The 26,071-nt window shown below is 35.9% G+C and overlaps 3 protein-coding genes across 3 annotated transcripts; all 3 read right to left on the minus strand.

Moving 5' to 3' along the window:
* Window positions 1-3,535: 3,535 nt before the first annotated feature.
* On the minus strand, window positions 3,536-4,480 carry LOC114687360 (olfactory receptor 5D16-like). The gene is given in 1 exon segment (XM_028862020.1): window positions 3,536-4,480. A coding segment is annotated over 1 exon segment (945 nt).
* Window positions 4,481-12,463: 7,983 nt separating this feature from the next.
* LOC114687361 (olfactory receptor 5L2-like) lies at window positions 12,464-13,501 on the minus strand. Its single transcript, XM_028862021.1, has one exon. The coding sequence runs from the start codon at window positions 13,484-13,486 to the stop codon at window positions 12,533-12,535; it is 954 nt and encodes a 317-aa protein (XP_028717854.1). The 5' UTR covers window positions 13,487-13,501; the 3' UTR covers window positions 12,464-12,532.
* Window positions 13,502-24,529: 11,028 nt separating this feature from the next.
* On the minus strand, window positions 24,530-25,465 carry LOC114687362 (olfactory receptor 5L1-like). The gene has a single exon (XM_028862022.1). It carries the CDS (start codon window positions 25,463-25,465, stop codon window positions 24,530-24,532), a length of 936 nt encoding a protein of 311 aa, XP_028717855.1.
* Between the last annotated feature and the right edge of the window lie 606 nt (window positions 25,466-26,071).

A 26,071-nucleotide genomic window follows, 5' to 3' on the forward strand; every position in this document is an offset into this window, starting at 1 on the left:
CCTCTGGCAATGTTCTCCCTTTTATCTACAAAAAAACTTTCTCCTCAACCAAACCTAGGAGCAGTGTTGTCTTTTCCTTTCCTTTTAAACCTCATGGTGGATCCTCATGGCTGTGGTTGGAGGTGGGGGAATCTGGGAAGGAAAAGTACAGTATCCCATTAAAATAATAATTATTCTTCCTATTGCTTTAATATGCTTTATGGTGAGCATGGCACGTTCATCTCCTACACCCTCTGAGTTCTCCTCCAACTCCTGACTCTGCCCTTCTCCTTCCCATCATCTTACTTTGGTCTCCTTGCCTATACTTCCTGCCTGGCTGCTTGCCAATCAACATTTTATTAAACCAATTCAAGTGACAATCTTTAAAGAATAGAAGAGGATTATTCCGCAGCAACTAATAAAATGGCACCTTAATAGATACAATTAGGGAATACATTTCAAGATATATGTTTATGAGTTTTTAATACTTAACAAAATTTTTAATAGAAACAATTCAAAGGACTAGAGTATATTTGATTTCTGAGGCCACATGAGGAGATTAAAGACAGAAAGAGACCAGAGCCTGATCTCAACAGACTGGACTGTTTATTTAAGTTGTGAAGGATGGACATTATTTCACAGGAAAAGGGTTGCCTGTGAGGGAGAAAAGCTGGTTGTGGCTCCTTATGGGGGTGGGGTAAGGGAATTGCTTTTATCCACAAGGGGCTAAGGCAGTTCCACAGTTTCTCTTTCCTTGGGTTTAGAATGTAGCCATTGGCTGCCAGGGCAGTTCTGCATTCTTTCCTTGAATTGTCTGCTATAAAGGAGACAGCTGTCTCTGCAAACATTCCTTCTGGGCTGACCAACTGACTGAGTAAGGTCATTTTTCAGAATCCTGTCTTCTGACCAATGTATTCTATAAAGGCAATCATGGTTGGATTAGTTATTCTTGTAAGTAGAAATAAGTAAACATCAATTTCCATACAATTTAAGTTTCACAAAAGATATTCAGAGGTTTAACAAAAGAAATAAGCATAGAATTTAAGTATAATTTAAGTATGAGTCATAGGCAGGAGAAATGTCATGAAATCTCACATCAATTCATTTCAGTTTAATCATGTTGGGCATGAAATTTTTGTGACATAAACTGAAAATTTTGTCTATTTTCAATTTATTTAAGATTTGTTTATTTTTTTTTATTTTTTTATTTTTTTTTTTTGGTTTTTCGAGACAGGGTTTCTCTGTGTAGCTTTGCGCCTTTTCCTGGAACTCACTTGGTAGCCCAGGCTGGCCTCAAACTCACAGAGATCCGCATGCCTCTGCCTCCCGAGTGCTGGGATTAAAGGCGTGCGCCACCACCGCCCGGCAAGATTTGTTTATTTTTATATTATGTGTATGAGTGTTTGTACTTACACAACATGCATGTTTAGTGCCAGAGGTCTTGAGAAGAGAGCATTGGATACCTTAGCGATGGAGATACAGATGGTTGTGAGTCACCATGTGGGTCCCGAGAATCAAAACAGATTATCTGCAAGACCATTAAGTGCTCTTAACCATTGAGCTATCTCTCCAGTTCTATATTGATTCAATTTAAATGTATAAAAATATGAAATAAAAAATATGAAGCAAACATGTTCACACTTGAAACTGTTTTTAGTATTTTTTCAAATGTAAATATTTTAAGCATCATAGGAATGAAAATTGAATCCACAAGAATAAATCAAGTTCTATATGTTAGCTATTTGCCCTGTCACAGGTTCCTTAAAATTGAGGGTCACAGAATGAAAATATCATTATTTTCATTAAGTGTTTACTAAACATATTTATTTATATAGGCCAATTTCTAAATTGTCATCTTGATTTCAGAAGCTCAAAAATTAAATTATTATTTTAAAAACATTATTTATCAGAGTAAAAGGTTACTTGGCACCATCCTTTTTTAAAGAAAACACAGTCACTATTCATATGAGAAGAAACAACAATTCATTAGTTGAAAGTGGTAATTCATTATTTTATTGATTTTAAGAAAAAATAACATAAAAACCTTCTACTATATTTCTACTCTTGTGGTAGGCAATCAATCAATTGAAAAAGTGAAAAAGCCAGGCATAAAGGCATACACTTTTAATCCCAGAGGCAGGCAGATCTCTGAGATGCAGGCCAACCTGGTATACAGAACACTGTCCAGAGAGAGAGAGAGAGAGAGAGAGAGAGAGAGAGAGAGAGAGAGAGAGAGAAAGAAGAAGAAGAAGAAGAAGAAGAAGAAGAAGAAGAAGAAGAAAGAAGAAAAAAAAAAAAAAGAAAAAAAGAAAAAAAAAAAAAAAAAAAAAAAAAAAAAAAAAAAAAAAAGAAGAAAAGAAGAAGAAGAAGAAGAAGAAGAAGAAGAAGAAGAAGAAGAAGACTCTCAATACCTCTGTGATCCAGACATAGGGAATGTGGACTATGAGACCATTATATTCTATGCAATCCAGCAGAAATGTAGGGCAATCTAATAAAAGCTAAATATAAAATTCCAAATCTAACATTTTCTCTTTGAGATTTTTAATGAAAAATGTTGCAATAATTATAGGAATATCAACCTTTTCTACCGTGAACAATATTCTTGGTCTTCTTTTCTCTGTTTAGGCTAAAATTGGAAGTGAGAATTTAAGTTGGGCAGAGTGGCACATACCTTTAATCACAGTACTTGGGACGAGACAGAGTCAGGTGGATCTCTTGAGATTGAGGCCAGCCTAGTCTATAGAGTGAGTCCAGGAGACTGGGCTGGCCTACAAAGAGAAACCCTAACTTGAAAAAAAATAAAAACAAAAAATTAAATAAACTCAGAAAAACAAGTGAGAATTTAGTATTAATTTTATGTACAACTAAGGCAATTAGATCTAAATGCTTATAGCAGCCACACTGAACCACTGAACGGCAGCTATCAAAAAAGTCATGATGCAGAGAATGTTCAAGTGTCCCCATTAAACTCTACCTTTGGATATTTTCTCTGATAAGCAGGATTAAAAATCATATACATGCATACACATACAATAGATAGATGATAGATAGATAGATAGATAGATAGATAGATAGATAGATAGATAGATAGATAGACAGACAGACATTTAACACCTCTGGATTTGGAAGTCCTGTAAAGATGAAACCATCTTTTCCTTTCTACTATTTATTTCACTAAATCCACAGTCTGGAAATGAAAATCATTTAGCACTCCAGCATCGTTTGTCATAAAGACTAAATGTTTGACCGTGTAAGATGGTGCCAAATGCATATATCTCATATGTCTGGTACATTTTCATTTGTTACACAAAATCATTCAGTAAAATAAACTACACAAAACATTAAAAACAAACACTAAAGCCAAGGTCAACCAAATTGGTAGGGTAAATTTAGGCAAAGCATATTATCAGCTGTTCAGCTGTTCACTGTACATGTTATGTCTGTTTTAAAAAAAATCTAAAGAAATTTTAAAATGAATGGTTAATACACAGTTCACTCATTTGAAAACCAAACAGATTTTTCAGTAACACAATTAATTGTATGTTAAAGCTTAGAGTCACTGAGAAAGATACCTTACATTCATTACTTTGCAGACTGTGTCTTTGACATCCTTATTTCTCAGACTGTAGATCAGGGGGTTTAGCATGGGGATCACCACTGTGTAAAACACAGAGGCTACTTTGACAGTGTGCCTGGAGTTCTTGGAGTTGGGCACACAGTAGAGGAAGAGGATGGTACCGTGGAAGATGGTGATGGCTGTCATGTGGGAAGCACAGGTGGAGAAGACTTTGCGGTGGCCGCTAGCTGAATACATTTTCAGGGCAGTGACGATAATGAACAAATACGATGTAAGGATGATGAGCAGTGTGCTTATCTCATTGAACGTGGCGACTATGAACAGAAGTAACTGGCTGAGATGAGAGTCAGAGCAAGAGAGGGCTATCAGGGAGGACAGTTCACAGAAGAAGTGGTTGATTGTGTTGAAACCCCGGAAGTATAATTTTAAAGCAGAACAGGTGAGTGTCAAGGAGCACAACACACCCCATGCATATGACCCAAGCACCAGTAGGGCGCAGAGCCTCTGGGACATGACAACTGTGTAAAGCAGGGGGTTGCAGACAGCAACAAAGCGGTCCTAGGCCATCACAGCAAACAGAATTAGTTCAGTGACGACAAATGTACAGGAGAAAAAGAATTGCATTATGCACCCTAAAAATGAAATGCTTCTGTCTTCTACAACAAGGTCCACCAGCATCTTGGGAGCAATGATGGAAGAATAGCAGAGATCCGTGAAGGAGAGGTGGCTGAGGAAGAAGTACATGGGGGTGTGCAGTTTGGGGTTGATCCTGATGATCATAATCATTCCCAGGTTCCCCACCACACTGAAGCTGTAGACTGCCAGAAACAGCAAGAAGAGGGGAACCCGCAGTTCTGGGTAATCTGAGAAGCCCAAGAGGGTGAACGTGGCCTCAGATGTTAGATTTATGTCTGTCAGGAACATGATTCCTCCTGGTGAGATCTGAAAATTGATCTTGGAAATAAAACAGAGAATAGGTTCACACATAAAGCATGCCTAATGAACTGTCTGCATGTCTAAAGGTGAAACAAAATATATCCCTTTTGTGATTTTGAGATGTTAATATCAAGACAGAATAAATAGAGATTCAGAAATTAAATTATTAATATATGATGAATGATTGGATGGTTCTAATCTCATATTTAAATCTAAATATGATTTAAAATCATTATTGCACAATACAGTAGTTAAGAAGCTTAGATAAAAATGTGATCAAATGTGCAGCATTCAAACCTTATTGATTTCTCAAGGTCTTTCTCCTAAAGGTTAGTCAAATGAAATCATTTATTTTAATGGTCCTGAATTTCTTAACGAAACACGCAAGTATAGAAAGTACCACCAATAACAACGACTTTGTAGTAATAATTTTGGATGCTGTGGTATCTAAACATCGCCGATGTTACTTGCAATCACAGTAAAATTAATATTATTTGTATGGACTAGGTGTCATGCCTAGCAAACTCAGTGATTACTTTTGCTTTTAATGTAAAGTAAGTTACCTTTTGTGCTGCCTCTTATTGTTGTAAAGTGAAGCTTACCAAAACTTTTCAATAGGAAAAAAAAAAAGTAAGAGTCTGTTAAGGTTTTTCACTGTCAGTTAAATGGTCATTTGCCTTACAGAAAGATTTCAACACATGAAATGATTAAATCCAGTTCTCACAATCAATTTTCTTACTTGTTTTAATTATCTTTTAGATTATCTCTACTTGTTATATTTAACAAGTCAAAAACTATGGAAATTAGTCTACTGAGTATGATGATGGCTTCAAAACTATTCTGAATATCTACACGGAGCTAAATACATAGATTGGAAGGAAGGAAATTCTCTCATCTAGGAATAAAGCTCACAAACAGTGACAATGGCGTGTCTTTCTAATGCATTTCTTTCTTCTCCCTATAAATCACCTAGAATATTCATTCAATCCCTCCATTCCTGTGAAGAAAATGTAAGAGTCTGTTGAAGTCTTTCTTCATTTTGTATTCTCAGAATGTGTACTTGATTTGTTTTGATGCAACAATTTAAATGTCTATCTGAACTACAATTTATTTTAAATCGTCACATATGTAAGGAGATACACATTCCTGAAAACACTTATGGCGTATCTTCTCCAAAAATGCACCTAACTTAACAAGGTCTTTTCAATAGAACTTTTAAGAGTACACTTCTGGCCCTTGGATGTCCAGATGCAAATGCCTTTAGTGGCTCAAAATTTCTCCTAAATCATATTTATTATAAAGTAGTGATAAAAAGCCATCTTGTGTTCTACATAGCTCACATGAAAAATACTACCGCTATTTTCTAAGACCTGCAGACAAACCTGTTGGTTGTAGGTGCAGTCGCTTCCTACCTCTGTAGAGAGAGCTTATTTGAGGGAGATATTAACTCTTATTATCCCTACTACCAATTCCCCTGGCATTATAGTCAACAAATAATTAGCTGTGGTATTCTCTTGTGACTTCAGAACAAGCAATTAAAGTTAAATATTGTTTTATGATGTAATTTTTGTTTCATGGAACACTGAAGCGTCTCTGGAAGTGTTTCCTGTGATTATTTGCATTGGTAATGCCATCTGCAATTCTATTTTCAGTTTCATAGTTCTCAATAACTATAGGCAATTAATGATTGCTGAGGGAGGGGCAGTTAGTCTCTTCCAGGAATGAGCCCTGTCTTAATTAAGTTTTTATTGCTATAAAGAGATTAAAAAGACACCATGACCACAATTCTTACAAGGAAAACATTTAACTGAGGTGGCTTGCTTACAGTTTCAGAGGTTCAGTCCATTAACATCATGATGGGAAGCATGGTGGTGTGTGGGCAGATATGGTGCTAGAGCTGAGAGTACTACATCTTGCAGGCAATAGGAAGTCCACTGACTGCCACACTGAGGGAAGCTTGAGCAAAAGAGACCTCAAAGCTTGTGCCCACAGTGATACACTTTCTCCAACAAGTATACACCTTCTAATAGGGCTACTCCCTTTGAGAGGCCATTTTCTTTCAAACTACACCATTCTACTTCCTGGCCCCTAAAAGCTTATATCCATATCATAATGCAAAAATGCATTTAGTTCAACCTCAAAATCTCCACAGTCTATTACAGTCTCAAACTTGTTTCAAAGTCCAAAGTCTCTTCTGAGATGCATGGCAATCTCTTAACTTTAATTCCCTTTAAAAGCTACATAAAAAGTCAGATCACATACTTCCAACATATAATGGCACAGGATATACATAACCATTTCAAAATGCATAGAAGGGAGCACAGTGAGATCAAAATTAAGCTGGCATACTCCAAACTCTGCATCAAAATGATGTTCTGCTCTTCAAACCCTTTTAACTTCATTGACTTCAACATACTTTTTTCTCTTGTGCTGGTTCTACTGACAGCTAGCATCTCTCCTTGGAAGATATCCCACAACTTTGGCATCTCTAACACCTTGGTTTCTCCAAGACACAGGCTTCAACTTCACAGTTTCATGCAATGGCCTCTCTACTAGGCCACCATTCAGAGACACCCCTGACACATTTGGCCTCAAAGGCTTTATTTCATAACTCCTTTCTTCTATCCTTAACTCCAAAGCTAGAACCACTTGGTCAAAGTTACCAAGTTCTGCTGCTTGCCTGGGGCTGAAACATGACCCCCTTATTCAGTTACATCTTTACCAGCATTATGTCTTTCAATGCCTAAGCTTGGCTGTTCTGAAACTTTCTCTGTAGACTAGGCTGGCCTCAAAACTCAGAGATTTCCTGACCTCTGCCTTCCCAGTGCTGGGTTTAAAGGTGTGCTCCACCACACCTATCTCTAAGCTTTTCTACAGTTCTTTTTCACAAGCAGGAAACGTAGCTGGGTGGAATCTTCCCCTGATGTCACCACTCCCTTCATTCAATGTCTTGATCTGTTTATCTCCTTGAACAAAGGATTTAGCTCCATTCTTCTCCTGGTAATCTTTTTCTCCTCATATATTTTTCCTTGCTCAGCTTGGGCCTTTTCATTATATAGCATCATTAGAGTCACCATAATATCCATATGAAAGGGTCTATATGAGGCTGTTTTGAGAATTCTTCTGCCATCAGAATTCATCCAAAACTATTCATTTTAGTCTCAGGCATACTCCTTGGACAAGGACAAAAGGCAGCCACTTCCTTCACCAAAAATATCACAGAAATGATTTCTGGGCAACATACTAAAATTCTTATCTGAAACCTCTTGAGGCATTTGCTGACATTTCAAATAATTATCAGCACCATTGTCTTCCATGCTCCTACTAGTATGCCCCATTAAGAATGTTTAAAGCACGCCACTGCTTTCCTAACCCAAAATACCAAAGTCCTTATTACTCCAAACGAAAGCATGGCCAGGCCTGTCACGGCAATACCCTATTCCTGGTACCAACTTCTGTCTTAGTTTTTTATTGCTGTGAAGGGACACAATGACCACAATAGATATAGATATAGATGTCAAAGAAAAAGAAGCCACGATTCAAGTAAGAGTCAGGAGCATGGAAAGTGTTGAATGAAAGAAAGGGAAGAAGTTAGCTGATGTAATTATATTGCAACTAAAGTAAAGGATGTGTACCTATATATTACATGTAATTTTAAGTAAATATAAAATGTTTCTCTATTTTTAATATATTATTGGTCACACAATGGCCTTTCATTTGCATAATTGATGATCCATCCCAGATTCACTGAGCCACAATGACTCTTTACATTCCACATAACATCTCTACTAAATTCAAAATTCTTTACTAATTTTATAACATTGTTGATGTATAAACAAAGTTACAATAAATATGTGAATGCTATAATGAGAAATTATTCCCAATTTGTAAGTCCAAGTAACTTCATGTTGTTTATATAAACATGTTCAAGTTCTTAAAAGTAGTCCATGTTTTCTCCATGATAATTAGCTCCATTCACTTTCACAGTATATGTTTCTACCATCTTCTGTCTATATATCCATCTATGATGTATCTTTCAAGTTTTCCATGTATGCATACTTACAGAACATCTCATCAAACTATGTATCTTACTATTTTTTCTTATTCAAATACAAAAATTCTGTTCAGAAGTGACTTTCATTTGAGATATTTCTAACTCTAAAACAAGTTCATTTTATGTGCTATTTGTAATTTCTGTAAATTGGCTATTATTTAATTATTGTCCTGCAAAAAGTTTGAGGAATTTATCTGTGAATATAGTCTCATAGCTTTCTCTCCAAGTAAAATGTATATTCCATACCATTGTGAATTTCTCATATCACATATATTATTAATAATAATATCAGTATTATTAACCAGGACACTTGCCTTTGTTTGCTGCATATGAAATATGTGTTGTTATTCTCAATATCAGCATAATTCTATTAGGATATTAATATATTAGGAGAAAGAATATACTCAGCACAATAATTTCCTTAATAATGTTTATATTTGACACTATCACCCATCATGATTTCTATGTTCCCAGGTTTTGTTTGCACAGTACAAAGCAGAAAACCTAGGCCTTTGGAGTGGGATGAAATAGTAATGAACAGAAAAATCTTATTTCAGGTATAAAAATCCAGTTCAAAATATATAAAAAGATGGAAGCAAGTGTTGTTTCCCGGCCTGATTTTTGAAATAAGCATTAACACTTTTTAAAATTCACTTATTTATTTTACATCCTGACCATAATTTTCCCTCTCATATCTTCCTATTCCCCCTTTACCTTTCACCATCAATCCCCTCCTCCTCTGTTTCTGTTCAGAAGGAGGCAGGCCCCCATGAGTATCAACAAAGCATGGCTTATCAACTTTTCTTAAGAACCTCCCCTTTTATTTAGGCTGAGCAAAGCAACCCAGTATGAGGAAGAGCTTCTCAGTATCTAGTCAAAGCATTAGGGATAACCCCTGTCCCCATTGTTAGGAGTCCCATAAGTAGACCAAGCTATACAACTGTCAGACATATGTCAAGGGCTTAGGTCAGTCCTATGCAGGCTCCCTGGTTTTTTGTGTCAAACTCTGTGAGTTCCTATGAGCCAGACTAGTTGTTCCTATGGTTTTTTTTTTTTTTTTTTTTTTTTTTTTTTTTTTTTTTTTTGTAGAGTACTTGACCACTTTGGCTCCTACAATCCTTCCTCCCTCTCATCAGCAGGAATTACCCAAGTTTGGCTCTAATATTTGGCAGTGAGTTCTGCATCCATTTCCATCAGTTATTGGATGAAGGTTCTTTGATGACAATTGGTATAGCCACCAATCTGATTACAGGAGATGGATAGTTCAGTCTATGTATTCTCTATTGCTAAGAATCTTAGCTGGAGTCATCTTTGTAGATTTGTGGGAGTTTCCCTGGCTTCAGGTTTCTACCTGATGGAATCAAAGATACAGATATAAATCCATAAACCTATAGATACCTGAATTTTTGTCAAAGAAGCCAATGGATAAAAGAAAGCATCTTCAACAAATTCTGCTGGCATAATTTAGTGTTGGCACATAGAAGAATATAAATAGATAGGTATCTATCACCTTACACAACACTGAAGTCCAAGGATATGAAGTACCTCAACATAAAATCAGTTACACTCAACCTGATACAAGAGAAACCAGGTAATAGCCTTAAACCCATTGGCACAGGAGACACCTTCCTGAATAGAATACCAGTAGCATAGACACTAAGATTGACAACTAATTAATGGAAGCATGTAAAACTGAAAACCTTCTGCAAGGCAAAGGACAATATGCCATTTTGATCTACTGTCAATAGGACAAAATGGCAGCCTAAAGAATGAGAAAAGATCTTCACCAAGCCCAGATCTGATAGAGGACTGATTTTCAAAATATATGAACAATTCAACAAACTAGACATCAAAAAAAAAATAATAATCCAATTAAAAACTAAGATACAGACCTAAAAAGAGAATAATCAACAGAAGAATCTCAAATAGCAGAGAAACACTTAAAGAAATGTTCAACATCTTTATCCCTCAGGGCAAAGCAAATCAAAATGACTCTGAGAGTCTATCTTACACCTGGCAGAATGGCTAAGATATAAAACACAAATGACAACTTATGCTGAAGAGAATGTGGTACAAGGGGAACTCTTTCATTGCTCGTGGGAGTACAAACTTACACAGTCACTTTGGAAATCAACATGGCAGTTTCTCAGAAAATTGGGAATCAGTCTACCTCAAGATGCAGTGACACCATTCTTGAGCATATACCCATGGGATGTTCATTCATACCACAAGGACATATGCTCAACTCTGTTCATAGCAACTTTATTTGTAATATCCAGAATCTGGAAACAATCTAGATGTCTCTAAATTGAAGAATGGATAAAGAAAATGTGGTACATTTACATAATGGAGTATTACTCAGCTGATATACACAATGGCATCAGGAAATTTGAAGGCAAATGGATGGAACTAGAAAAAAAAAAAATCATTCAGAGTAAGGTAACCCGGACCCAGACAGACAAACACGGTGCATACATACTCATAAGTGGATATTAACAATAAATTAAAGAATAATAATGCCACATCCACAGCCCCAGAAGGCTTGGTAACAAGGAGGGCCCAATGGGGGATTCATCTGTCTCTGTGGGAAGGGAAAGCATTGACATTTAAATCCCAAATTTAATCTATCCTAAGACATATGTTCATCAATTGTACCAGCCAATAACTATATTTATAGAAAATATTCATGCATATCTATATAATAAAATTTACTTCTAAAATTTACTACATCATACTTTAATAAAATTTATTTTTGTATCTGAATACAAATGTCCATGAGTATACATTATCTATACATAGCACAGGTAGTGATATTTCAGGAAGCCAACACCACTCTGTCTTCCATGTGGTAGTCTTTGTTCTTTTCCTAAGAGAATGAGGTGGCAACAAAACCTCTCAATGGAGGTTCCTGCCCATCCCTGAAGAACCATGAGGATAACAGAAGTAACCAATGTTAACACAGAGAACACTAAGGACTGAAGAAATCAACTGCTTACAAAGTTAAAAGTCAAGGTCAAAACACCAAATTTTACTCTCTTGAACTTAATCCAACTTTTATTCTGACATTTTATAGATACTAGGACAAAAATTTTACTTGAACAGATAAACATGAGGTGGAAATTTATAAAATCATCCTATATAGTAGACATGAATCATGAGTCACTGCCTGAAGGTATGTTGGTTAGGTAGTTATAAAGAGTGACAGGAATATTTTTTAAGGTCAAGTACATATGCAAAGCACTAACAGAGATTGGAGATGCACTTAGAGGTGAAGTACATGCTTCACTTTCACTTGATTGAAGATACAGTATGAAGTCAGTGATAAGCCATAAATGCAGACATGGATAAGCCAATCCAATGATGGTAAAACTTAATATAGAGAAACACAAAGACAAATAATACAAAGGATTATAAACAAAAAGGAGCCCAAAGCACCATGAGTTATAATATGTAATTAATATGTCCTGTATTCTTATGAATAAATATTATTCTTGCACTTATTTTTCTTAAGCAGATACTAAAGGAAGTTCTAAAAATAATTTAGTAATACAAATAAAAAAGATTAAATGAAATTTCAAAAAGCCTAATGTATACATGATATGTACCAGTGTATAAACTCCAGATACTTGTATATAAACTGCTCAACAAAGTGTTGTTATTCATTATAAAGTATCAGGAAGTCAATTTTTAGATAGATCATATATTCTATAATTATGCTATAAAAAAGGTTTACAAAAATGAAAAAAATGGTGCTTGTGTCACATTATAACTCATATCAGCTTAAAATACTCCAAAATAAAGAACAACATATAAATACAGCCTTTGAAAATCCTCATTTCTACTTTTGCAAATAGAGAACACACAAAGATATATGAATAATAAGAGTCATTAATAAACATCTTAGTGTAATAGCTATTTTTTTCTATGCTTCATATTCAGTTCATATATTTGTCAATATATGGGTGATAACTATAGATCCTTAAGTCTTATGAAAAAAAATCTAGGAAAGAATTCTTTTTAGACTCTAACACTTTTCTGAGAGCCTCTTTCACATCCTTATTCCTCAGACTATAGATCAGGGGGTTCAGCATGGGAATGACCACAGTATAGAAAACTGTCGTTACTTTATCAATATCTAAACTATTTCCGGAGTTGGGCTGACAGTAAATAAAAAGAATTGTTCCATGGAAGACAATGATGACCGTGAGATGGGAGGCACAGGTGGAAAAGGCTTTACGTCTCCCCTCTGCAGAGCGCATCTTCAGGATGGTGACAAGAATAAACAAATAGGAGGTGAAGATGATTACAATGGTGAGAATCTCATTGAAATTGACAATGATGAACAGGAATAATTCATTCTTGGAAACATCAGAGCAAGCAAGACTTAAGAGAGGAGGCAGATCACAAAAGAAGTGGTTGATCACATTCGACTTAAACGATGGGATGGCAAGGGCTAACCACAGGTGAATCAGAGAACATACTGATGCATAGAGGTAACAGCCAGACACCAGTACCATGCGGAGCTTTGGGGACATGATGACCATGTACAGAAGTGGGTTACAAATGGCCACAAAGCGGTCATAGGCCATCACAGCCAATAGAAAGACCTCAGTGACTGCAAACGCACAAAATAAATAAAATTGTACCATGCATCCCAGGTAAGAAATAACTTTTTCCTGGTTAATGATGTTAGTGAATACCTTTGGCACAATGATGGAAGAGTAGCAGAAATCCACAAAGGACAGGTGGCTGAGGAAAAAGTACATGGGTGTGTGAAGTTGAGAGCTGACCTGAATCAGCGCAGTCATGCCCAGGTTTGCAGTGACTGTCACTCCATAAATGAAAAGAAATACCAGGAAAAGAAGGAAAGCCAGCTCAGGGACATCAGAAAAGCCAACAAGAATGAACTCTGTTACAGAGGTACAGTTTTCCTCACCCATGACTGCTACATAGCAGTTTAGGAAAAGTCACATGCTACTTCTGGGAAGAGAAAAAGAAAAACAAGGGATTTATGTTAACTGCAGAAAAAAAATAGAGCATTAATGTCAAGAACATATGTTTGGAGTACAAGCAAAACAGAATTACAAAAATTTCAAAATATTATGTAGTTCAGATTCTTACAAAAACTACATATCTCAGCACACCCCTTTCATACATGTTGTTATAAGCCATGGCCATCTAAAATACAATTAAGTAGGTATCTGAGGGTTGAGGTGTGATTTTGTCTGAAATAATTCAGTGCTATAATATGACATATCATAGTATTTGATCTAATCACTAAAGACTTTATTAAAGATCTGACATTGTCATTTGTGGAATATTTTAGCTATGTCATATACAATAGTTATACTACTGTCAATCTAATAGTGTGAGATTTGAAGCAAAATTACCTTCAATTACACTTTGTGACACTATAAAATTTCATCTGAAATTAATGCCTTGGAAAGATTCTGAAGTGTTAATAAAATTAAAAATTAAAAGTAAAATTCAAAAACTATATGATAAATCCAAAATAATTTTATTTTCAATTAAAACTACTTGATTCACTACAATCAAGCTCTACAATGACTCAGACATATGAGACAAATGTTTTTGAGAAAATAAGAAAAATGTAGTCAAAATATTATTATGACAACAGATAAAATCGAAAAGCTAAATTATTCTAAACTAAAGATTTTAATCTCAGAGTTTCATAAAATATAATCATGTTAAAATTAATGAAAACCATTGACCAAATTATAAGTGTATTTATAAGATATTAATACAAAAAACATGTCAAAGGGAAGAATTGTTATATTAAGGTTCATCATTACATATAAGTTGGAAAATTAGCATGAACTTTTAAAATTATATCTTAGACATGATTAATTCTAAAAGAGTTATAGCATGCAAGGGCATACATGTATATGTTACATATAATAATATGATATATAATATGTCACATATATATCATAAATTACAATTACCTAAATTAAGAAAAAAGTAAATGACAACTTCTCTAGATTTCTTAAGTAACTTGTGAGTCAAAGTGGGTGACTTAAGACAGTGAGAACATATGGCAGTAAAAACACAATCCCATCATGGAGGTTATTTTATTCTCTGACTTTCTGAAATAAAAGAATTGAGGACGATGCCTAATATTTTCAGTAGTACAAAGAAAACAGGAAATTCAAACAAAAAAAAAAGCCTGGCATTTTTCTTACATCATGAACAAACTTAAAAGAAGTAGAACCAATAATTAAAGTCATGTAGTCTTGATTTCTTCTTCGACTGAAAAAGGAGAGAGAGAGAGAGAGAGAGAGAGAGAGAGAGAGAGAGAGAGAGAGAGAGAGAGAATGAATATGAATGAATCCTGGTGTGGTGTTGTACTCCTTTAATCTGAGCACTTGGGAGGAAGAGGCAGGTGGATCTCTGAGTTTGAGGCCTGGTCTACAAAGCAAGGACCAGGACAGAGAAACCTTGTCTCAAAAAAAGAAAGAAAGATGAAAGAAAGAAACGAAGGAAGGAAGGAAGGAAGGAAGGAAGGAGGGAGGAGAGGAAGGAAGGAAGGAAGGAAGGAAGGAAGGAAGGAAGGAAGGAAGGAAGGAAGAAGAAAGAAAGAAAGAAAGAAAGAAAGAAAGAAAGAAAGAAAGAAAGAAAGAAAGAAAGAAAGAAAGAGAAAGTCGGACAGACATGAACATGAAGAAAGGAGAGAATGAAGGAAGAAAGAAAGGAAAGACACCAACAAACATATTATAGTGAACATGAAAAAGCCTAAAAGGCCTCCACTCGGTACAATGTATTGTACCTAATGTATAGGCAACAGAGTCAAGCTGAAAGCAGGAAAGGGCTCCTGCCCAGGGAAGAGCTCATCCATTGGCTTTATAGTGCTAAACTATCAGTCCTGAAAACATACATACATATAACTCCATATGGACTGAACAGGCTATATTGAACAGGCTACATTGAATATTTCAGAATATATATATATATATATATACATACACAATAACAAATAGTGAAAATAGAGGCCATGGAAGGAGAGCCAAGGGAAGTATATAAAGTATATGGGAGGGTTTGGAGAAATAAATGTAATTAAATTATAATCCCACAAACAAAAGGAAAAATAATTTTTAAAAAGTTCATTAAATACATTTCTAGGTCACAAAAAAGAAAAACAACAGGAAAGAAAGAGCAATAAAAAAATGCCAGGAAAATTTTCTTGGTAACATTGGCAAATCTTGGAAATCTTTGCAATGATTTCTGCTGATAACATGCAGCTACTTTATGATAAATTCAAATTAAATTGAACACAAAATACTTATTTTTGTTTCTAAGCAAACAAAGTATGCATGACCTAAAGTCATGGCTATTTTATAAAGACAATTTAGTAACTCATCCTCTGCCATCAGTTATAGATGTCATGAAGTAAGTTGGTAGAAGCAAGAAAAAGAGTAACACACACACACACACACAGAGAGAGAGAGAGAGAGAGAGAGAGAGAGAGAGAGAGAGAGAGAGAGAGAGAGAGAGAGATACACATAGAGGGAGAGGTAGGTGGGGGAGAGAGAGTGATAAAGAAAGAGAAACAGAGAGAGAAAGACAGACAGAAAGAGAAAGATATCTTACATTTCTGTCGTCTGAAATATTTCAGGCTGAAAATGCTTGATATTAGAAGAATCTATTCTCATTTATCATCAGCTGTCTTTTCATAAAATACCAAGCAACTTTTTCCTGGAAATTTTAAAGTTGAAGACTTTTCATATGTAATCTGCTTTAGAAGATTTAGAAGAAAAGTTAGATACATTTTAACATGACTTTACTCAATAAAATGCGTCCATTTCCAAATTCAGGTAACTAGAGCCCTGTGCTTTTGAGTAAACCTGAGACATTTTTCTCCCCAGCACTGGAGATTTAAACATTTCTCATAAGCAAAGGTTTATTCTGTAAATTAAGCTCCTGGGAAAATGATCTCTTATGTAAAACAAAGACTAATTTCTGTGCCATAACAGAGTTAATAAAGTTGAACTAAAGATATGTCCTGGAAGACTCAAAATTATTCTCTGTGGAACATCATCAGAAATCTGTTTATAAACCACCCAGGTTTAGGGAGCTATTGCACAGAAATGGCAATAAAGTTAAAACAATATACTATACATGAAAAAATACATCATTTGGACTGAATTTTGCCATTATAGAAATTAAATAACATTCCTTTAAGCAGAGATATTTTCAAATAAAGGGTTAAATAATAATGAGATATTCCTGTGTCTAAATCTATTGAACCTGCAAATAGGCCCCTCACTTGTTTCCTAGACCTAGAAAATTTCTGGGGATCTCATAAACAAAACTAAACTTTTCATAGTGAAAAAAATCTCTAATTTCCTGAACAACCTAAGTGACCTACAGATTTACCTTATAAACAGTAAACTTATTCAGTGAATATTATGCCTAACAATATAATCAAATCTAAGTTTCCATAGGGAGGATTTTAGATGCAATTCCAGAAGCCACAAAAATCCTATAATGATAAAAGACTGAAGCACTGTCTTGAGAAACACCCACAGTTAAGTGTGGTTTATCCATTGCCTGAGTGCCTCTCTCTATCAATATTTTCTGTAAATCTGTGATGAAACTTTTATGTAATAAATTCCAACTCTGCTTCATACTGACACATTAGACAATTTTTTTCAGCAGGGTCATGCAAGACTCCCAGCTTGATCTGAGAGATGACCTGTGAAAGGATGCTGTAGACAGATAAAGCTACCTTGGGTTCTGCCCCACTGCTTCAGCTAAGAATCAAATAAGCTCAGTGTTCTCCCTATAAAAAGAAATTTGTATTGCATGCTGAATAGGAGAATTTCTCTGACTTGATAATTAAATAATGCATGCATGCAATCAAAACATCAGAATTTCCCACTCATATGTATAATTATTATATGTATACCAAAAAAGATCCAGCTCCCAAGTAATAGCATATACTATCCCATGGGATCAATGCTGGACAATGTAAATACAAGCAACTTTAAATGGACTCAGTAGGTAATATATATATATATATATATATATATATGTGTGTGTGTGTGTGTGTGTGTGTGTGTGTGTGTGTGTGTACACACACATGCAACACACAAATAATTAAGAGAGCATGGAATTAGAAATGACCACAGAAAAGATTGTGGATATAGAGGTGTGGAAGTGATAAAGTTGCAGTTCTCATATGTGAGGTTTTTCAAAATACAAACGTGTTTTAAAAATGCCAACACCCTACAAAAGCTTCTTAGTTTCAAGAGGTCTCATTGATTGATTGTTTGTCTCAGTGTCTGTGCTACTGGTGTTATATTTAGGAAGTGATCTCCTATGCCAGTGTGTTCAAGGCTACTTCCTACTTTCTCTTCTAGCAGGTTCAGAGTAGCTGGATTTATGTTGAGGTCCTTGATCCACTTGGACTTAAGTTTGGTGCACGGTGACAGATATGGATCTATTTGCAGCCTTCTACATGTTGATATCCAGTTATGCCAGCACCATTTGTTGAAGATGCTTTCTTTTTTCCATTGTACACTTTTGGCTTCTTTGTCAAAAATTATATGTTCATAGGTGTGTGGGTTAATGTCAGGGTCTTCAATTCGATTCCATTGGACCACATATCAGTTTTTATGCCAATACCAATCTGTTTTTATTACTGTAACTCTATAGTAGAGCTTGAAGTCAGGGATCATGATGCCTCCAGAGGCTGTTTTATTGTACAGGATTCTTTTGGCTATCCTGGGTTTTTTGTTTTTCCATATGAAGTGGAGTATTATTCTTTCCAGGTCTGTGAAGAATTGTGTTGGTATTTTGATGGGGATTGCTTTGAATCTGTAGATTGCTTTTGGTAAGATTGCCATTTTTACTTTGTTAACCCTGCCTATCCATGAGCATGGGAGATCTTTCCATTTTCTGACATCTTCTTCAATTTCTTTTTTCAGGGACTTAAAGTTCTTGTAATATAGGTCCTTCACTTGCTTGGTTAGTATTACCCCAAGGTATTTTATGTCATTTTTGGCTATTGTAAAGGGTGATGTATCTCTAATTGCCTTCTCAGCTTGACTTCTTCCTTTCCAATTTGTATCCCCTTAATCTCCTTATGTTGTCTTATTGCTCTGGCCAGAACTTCAAGTACTATATTGAATAAGTATGGGGAGAGTAGACAGCCTTGCCTTGTTCCTGGTCCACAAGGCAAAGCGACAGCCTACAGAATAGGAAAAGATCTTCACCAACCCCACATGTGACAGAGGACTGATATCCAGAATATATAAGGAACTCAAGAAATTAGACATCAAAACGACCAATAGTCCAATTGAGAAATGGGCTTTAGAACTAAACAGAGAATTCTCAACAGAGGAAACTCAAATGGCTGAAAGACATTTAAGGAATTGCTCAACATCCCTAATCATCAGGGAAATGCAAATCAAAACAACTCTGAGATACCACCTTATGCCTGTCAGAATGGCTAAGATCAAAAACACTGAAGACACTTTATGCTGGAGAGGATGTGGAACTAGGGGAACTCTCCTCCACTGCTGGTGGGAATGCAAGCTTGTACAACCACTTTGGAAATCAATATGGTGCTTTCTTAGAAAATTAGGAATCAATCTCCCCCAAGATCCAGCTATACCACTTCTGGGCATATACCCAAGAAATGCTCAATCATACCACAAGAGCACTTGCTCAGCTATGTTCATATCAGCATTGTTTGTAATAGTCAGAACCTGGAAACAACCTAGATGCCCTTCAACTGAAGAATGGATAAATAAATTGTGGCACATATACACAATGGAATACTACTCAGCAGAGAAAAACAATGACATCATGACGTTTTCAGGCAAATGGATGGATCTAGAAAAAAATCATCCTGAATGAGGTAACCCAGACTCAGAAAGACAAATATGGTATGTACTCACTCATAGGAAGATGCTAGATGTGGAACAAGGATGACTGGACTGCTTATCACATCACCAGTGAGGCTACCTGGAAAACGGGACCCCAAGAAAGACACAGAGAAATGGATGAGATCTACATGAACAGCCTGGACATGAGTGGGAGCAATGAAGGGCAAGGTTTGAGGGAAAGAGAGTGGGAGATCCTCACTGAATCAAGAAAAGAGAGGGAGAACAAGGAATAGGAGACCCTGGTAAATGAAGACCACATGAGAAAAGGAAGAAACAAAGAGCTAAAGAGGCCCACAGAAATCCACAAAGATACCCCCACAAAAGACTTCTGGCAATGGTCAAGAGACAGCTGGGACTGACCTACTCTGGTGATGGGATGGCCAAACACCCTAATGGCTGTGCCATAAACCCCATCCAAGGACGGAGGAATCTGGATGCAGACATCCACGGCTAGGCCCCGGGTGGAGCTCTGGGAGTCTAATTAGTGAGAAAGAGGAGGGTTTATATGAGCTAGAATTGTTGAAACCAAGGTTGGATAAAGCACAGGGACAAATAATCAAATGAATGGAAACACATGAACTATGAACCAAAGGCTGAGGGGCCCCCAACTGGATCAGGCCCTCTGAATAGGTGAGACAGTTGATTGGCTTGATCTGTTTGGGAGGCATCTAGGCAGTGGTACCAGGTCCTGGGCTCGCTGCATGAGATATATGTTTGAAATCTGGGACTTATACAGGGATGCTTGGCTCAATCTGGGAGGAGGGGACTGGACCTGCCTGGACTGAGTCTATCAGGTCGATCCCAGTCCTCGCGGGAGACCTTGATCTGGAGGAGGTAGGAATGGGAGGTGGGCTGGGGGGAAGGGGAGGGGGGCAGGAAGGGAGAGAACAAGGGAATCTGTGGCTATTATGTAGAACTGAATAGTATTGTAAAATAAATAATAATAATAATAATAATAATAATAATAATGCCAACACCCTAATTTGGGAAATTACCATGTAAAACCAAGCAAATTTGCTGATAGATGGTTCATTGGGTACAAGCACCAGCAAATTGTTTTCAACAACCTGAGCTTGATCCAAGATTCCCACAAAGTTCAAGTGCAAATAAACTCTCAGAGTTTTCTTTTAATGTTTGCTTATGAACAATGATACACACACACATACACTTTCATACAAATGTACACACACACACACAGAGAGAGAGAGAGAGAGAGAGAGAGAAGAGAGAGAGAGAGAGAGAGAGAGAGAGAGAGAGAGAGATTCCTATATGTGTGAACACGTACACAAATAAATATAATGGAAAACAATTTAAAAATCAAAACACACTGTATATCAGACTTCATGGGTGATTCTGCATGTTGATATTCTTGTATCAAGAGTGTAAAATATAATTCAGATAGCATGGGATTTCTCATAGAGTCTTCTTTTATTGTGTTGCTAGGAAATATTTTAAATCAAAGCTAGGACCACGTTCTAATGAGTAGAACTGGTAAGTAAAAATACATACTTAGATTCCTCTAAAAATTATGCAAATATTACCTCATTTAAACTGAATCATAGTCAACCAAAATACAGTATGGTCTTTGTATTAGTCTTGCAAAAGAAAAATTGTGACAAATCAGGGGGGAAATCAAAATAAGTTGCTAGAAAAGGCAAAATGCTGGCTTTGCGCCTCCCCATCTGCTTGACTCTGGAAAAAGGCACAAGCTTAGAAAGATGTGAGCACTGTGTTCTCTCTTCTAGACATAGAGCTATATGACCATGCCCATCATCTGCTCTACCTGGCTGTTCTTCTGGCTTTAAAATGTCAATCTAGGACTTTACGTTGTACTTTTCTGTGTATTACTAGATGGATGTAATGCCTTCTCAAAAATTCCATGTATAAATGCCATGTCAAGCAAAGTTATTTTTAACACAGAAGTATTGCTAAAACACATCTTTAAGAGACTTTTGGAAGTCAGCCAAAGTGCTATAACGATGAATTCTGTCCCGGTACAAATGCTACGAGTTAGAACAAAGAATGGCTTCAGTGTCATCATTGTTGTTCTCAGGAATGTTTTAAATGTCAAACTCAATAAATAATGCATGGATGCTACTATTTGTCTTGGAAATGTTCACTTGATGATCATGTCATAAATATCAAGTTAAAATTTATAAGAAAGGCCAAAAACAAAATCATTTAAATTTCTGTGCAAAAAACATACAAATTTGTTAAGAAAATTAAATGGAACAATAATGATTGGTGTCTCTGTATTTCTCGAAGTTTTCAGATATTCAGAAATATGTATATAATACATTTTAACAGCATGTAATATACATAAATTTAAAAAGCATCACCATATTATATATTTTTCATCTTATTCATAGGGTGAATAATTTTAAGTCATATTGAAAATTATTATGGAAATCATTATCATCCTGTGAAAACAGGATCATAGTGCTTGCATAGCACCTTACTAAAATTAAAGGAAATTATCAATGAAATTAAAAGTTTCCATTTAATTCTTTTAAAATTTCTCTTATTTCCTAAATTTTGGGTTAATACAGGAGTAATTATCATCTCATATTAGTCAGGATAAGGTGATTTTTATTGCCTGGAATGGTATTATAGAAAAAAAATGTTTCTTTATAGTTTTCCTGGCCAATTTACATCTATGAGTGCACCATTTTAAGCCAACACAGAAAATATAAATATAAACATAAATGTCCAGTCTGAAACTTTACAGTTGAGTTTTTTATGCCTTCCTTCCATTTCCTCCCAGGTTCTAAGTCATATTTTATTTTCTGTGAGCTCACTAGGATTATTTGCCTCATGGAGTCTCATTTTGGTTAATGCAAATCAGGAAAATATGAGCCTCATTAATTTATGAAATTGTGGAAAATGCAGAAGCTTTATCATATAATTCCCTATATAGACTTACTTCCTCTGTATCATTAAGAGACTTAAGCATCTCATCACACATGATTTATGTCTGTAATCCAACAAAGGGTAAACTTAGAGCAATGTTTAGAGAAATAACTCTTACTGTGCATGGCTCAGTCACAATGAAAAGAGCAATGAACTCTTGTTGGGTTGCAAACAGGTAAATGTCTCTCCTGAAGTCTACATTGAAGCCACTAAGATGCTGACTGGGTTTCATTTGGTTTGCTGAGAAAGTCTTCAATTCATTGAACTGCCATAGTGGTTGCATAGGCCTATAAAGAACATTCCCCATGAGCTTTCCACCACACCAGGGAAAATTAAATTAATGACAGTTTTTAAAGTCAATAGTTGTTGTAGCACTATTCACAATAGGTAAAATATGGAGCTAGCTTAGGTGTCCAGCAGCAGAGGAATGGATAAAGATGATGTGCTTTATACAGTGGAATTCTTGCAAAAATTAGGCCATTTGTAAGAAAATATGATTTTGTAAGAAAATGTGATCATATTAAGAGAATTAATTCAGTCTCAGAAAGATAAACAGTGTATGCTTTCTGTCATATGTGGTTCCCAGGGTTTATATAGGTAATTGTACAAAACTTCAAAAGCCAATGAATAAAAATTAAAGGCAAAGAAAAATCAGAGTCAAGAATCCAACCTGGCTTCCTGAACTCCAGCCCATTGCTGTTATAACATCATAGACTCAAGGAGAGAGGCTTCTATCAACAACTGAATACACTTTACAAATTGGAGTAAATATTAAGGTGTAATACAAAAGTGTTAACAGTATAGATAGAACTGAAAATGAACGTGGCTAAGAAACATGGAAATTTGGGAAATGACAGACATTGCATCATGATGGAAGATGTGTGAGTTGAACTATGGGCTTTGGATGGAGCATGGAGGAGGGAAAGATGCTGTCTTCAGTTTCAAACCCACTGATGAGGAATCATGTTCCAGTGGATAGTCTCAAACCCAACATCACACAGATGGCCCTAACTGAACTTTATGAGTCACAAAAAAGAGGAAAAGAATCATGAACATGGGAAAGAGACACTCAATGAGAGGGAGTATGAGGGCCGAGGGATTCACAGAGATTGGGTTGATAGTAATGAGAAAGTAATGTATACATGTGTGAAATCCTCAAAGTACAACTTTAATGAAATAAAATCTATAAGTGTGTATATAAGCATAGAATGTGAACATAGGTGACTTGAAGTATTTCATCAGTAGCAATGTTAGCAATGAACACATAATTAGATATAAAACAAGGGAAGAGACATTTTACTAAGTCTATCTTCAATGAGAGTTCTCTGTAGATACAATGAAAAAAGCTGGAAGCTTTTATTTTCTAGGAATTCAAAATTTCTTATGCGTGTTTTATGCTCTGTAATAGGGCAGATGATGTGGCTCAGCATTTATGATGTCTTTTTGTGTTTTCAGATGTCCTGAGTACTGATCTGAGGACAAACATCAGGTGTTTCAGAAGACCCCAAGACTCGTGTCCTCTGTGGACACAGCACTCATATGCACAGATTACACACAGACTCAAACATCAATATACTTCAAAAAACATAATTTGCATTATTCAATACTATTAAAATATTTTCAAAGGAATGCATATTATCCAATAGTCCAAAAACAACAAGCAGTGTAGCAGCATTACAAAAGGGAAAATGAAATAAGCAATGAGCCTACAATAGCAAACTAAATAAAATCTTCAACAAATATCCATGGTCTTCCATGGTCTTCTCAATCTGTGCATTCAAGTTTATTAGTTTAATGATTTTCATATATTACATTCTATTTGAAATGAATCATAATGTCCATTATGGATACAGAAATAAAATTATAAACTTTGCAAAATCCTTCTTTTTAGATTGGGGAAGATTTTGCCCAAAATGAAATATGTTTCACTTGTTAGGGCATAACTCATAACCAATTGATTTAAATCAAGCAAAGAAATCAACCTTAAATTTTGGAAACTCTAAAGTAGTATGCTTGTAAATTTGAGTCACAAAACTGGAAAAAAATGAGGCACTATGAATGGCGCTGCTCCTTCCTTCTCTTTCTAGCTCAACTTTGTGGCATCTATTAATCCACCTGCCAGTGTCTACCCAAGAATTCTATACACTGACAACATAATGTTAATTAGGCATATGTCTTAGAGTTCACAAATTTCCTGAGAGCACCCTTCACATCCTTGTTTCTGAGGCTGTAGATCAAGGGGTTCAGCATGGGAATCACTACAGTGTAGAACACTGTGGCCACTTTGTCAGCATCTCCAGTATTTTCTGATGTGGAGGAACAATAAATGGAAAGAATGGTTCCATGGAAGACAGTGATGGCTGTGAGATGGGAGGCACAGGTAGAAAAGGCTTTGCGTCTCCCCTCTGCAGAGCGCATTCTCAGGATGGTGATGAGGATAAACAAGTAGGAGGTGAAGATGATCACAATACTCAAGCTCTCATTGAAAGTGGCTACAACAAACAGCACCACCTTATTAATGGTGACATCACTGCAGGCAAGACTTAAGAGAGGAGGTATATCACAGAAGAAGTGGTTGATCACATTTGACTTAAATGATGGGATCTCAAGGGCTAAGCACAAGTGAATCAGAGAACACACTGATGCACAGAGGTAGCAGCCAGACACCAGTACCATGCGGAGCTTTGGGGACATGATGACCATGTACAGTAGTGGGTTACAAATGGCCACAAAACGGTCATAGGCCATCACAGCCAGCAGAAAGACTTCAGTGACCACACAGGCACAAAACAAATAGAATTGGACCATACATGCCAGGAATGATATGGCTTTCTCATTATTGAAGATGTTAGCCAACATTTTAGGTACAATAATGGAAGAGTAGCAGAAATCTACAAAGGACAGATGACTGAGGAAAAAGTACATGGGTGTGTGAAGTTGAGAACTGACCCGAATCAGGGCAGTCATGCCCAGGTTGGCCAAGACAGTGACACCATAAATGAGAAGAAACACCAAAGAGAGAAGAACGCTCAACTCAGGGACATCTGAAAACCCCAGGAGAATGAAGTGTGTCACAGCTGTACAGTTTCCTTCAACCATGTGTCCCATAGAAAATTTGATGGAGAAAATAACTACATTATTCTTTATTGCATGATTTAAAGTGTAGTTTCACCTCTTTCCTAAAAATAGATTCTGGATTCAGTGTTGTAGTAAATATCTGTAAGGATATAAACAAATGTTCATCTGAATTTAGCAATGACTAAGGCTTTGATAATAGAAGTGCATAAAATCCACAGTGTAATTTAGAAATCACAGTAAAATTAAAATACATTCATTGTACATAATGGTTTTATCATAGCCTTTAAATCAAAAAGAAGAATTAGGTATTACTTATTAGGTTAACTCCTTGATCTCTAAAATTCATATTCTATTCCTCTAGAAGCCTTATAAGTCAATCTTCTAAATATTAAATATTTAAATGTGTAAAAATAACTTCTGCGTTTGGAGATCACCTCCACTATCTCCAGAGAAACTTAAATGGCTGATGTGAGGGGTTATTTGCTCCCCTAAGGTGTTTCAAAATGGGAGATTGGAATTAACTTCTATATTGCCATTTATCTGTGTGAAATAATCACATGGAGAAAATAACTACATTATTCTTTATTGCATGATTTAAAGTGTAGTTTCAACCCTTTCCTAAAAATA

This window comes from Peromyscus leucopus, chromosome 4 (assembly GCF_004664715.2).
Source record: "Peromyscus leucopus breed LL Stock chromosome 4, UCI_PerLeu_2.1, whole genome shotgun sequence".
NCBI classification, from domain to species: Eukaryota; Metazoa; Chordata; class Mammalia; order Rodentia; family Cricetidae; genus Peromyscus; species Peromyscus leucopus.

Excerpts from the sequence above, each read along its gene's own strand:
- LOC114687361 (XM_028862021.1), bottom strand. The coding sequence starts at position 13,486 with ATGGGTGAGGAAAACTGTACCTCTGTAACAGAGTTCATTCTTGTTGGC.
- LOC114687362 (XM_028862022.1), bottom strand. The coding sequence starts at position 25,465 with ATGGTTGAAGGAAACTGTACAGCTGTGACACACTTCATTCTCCTGGGG.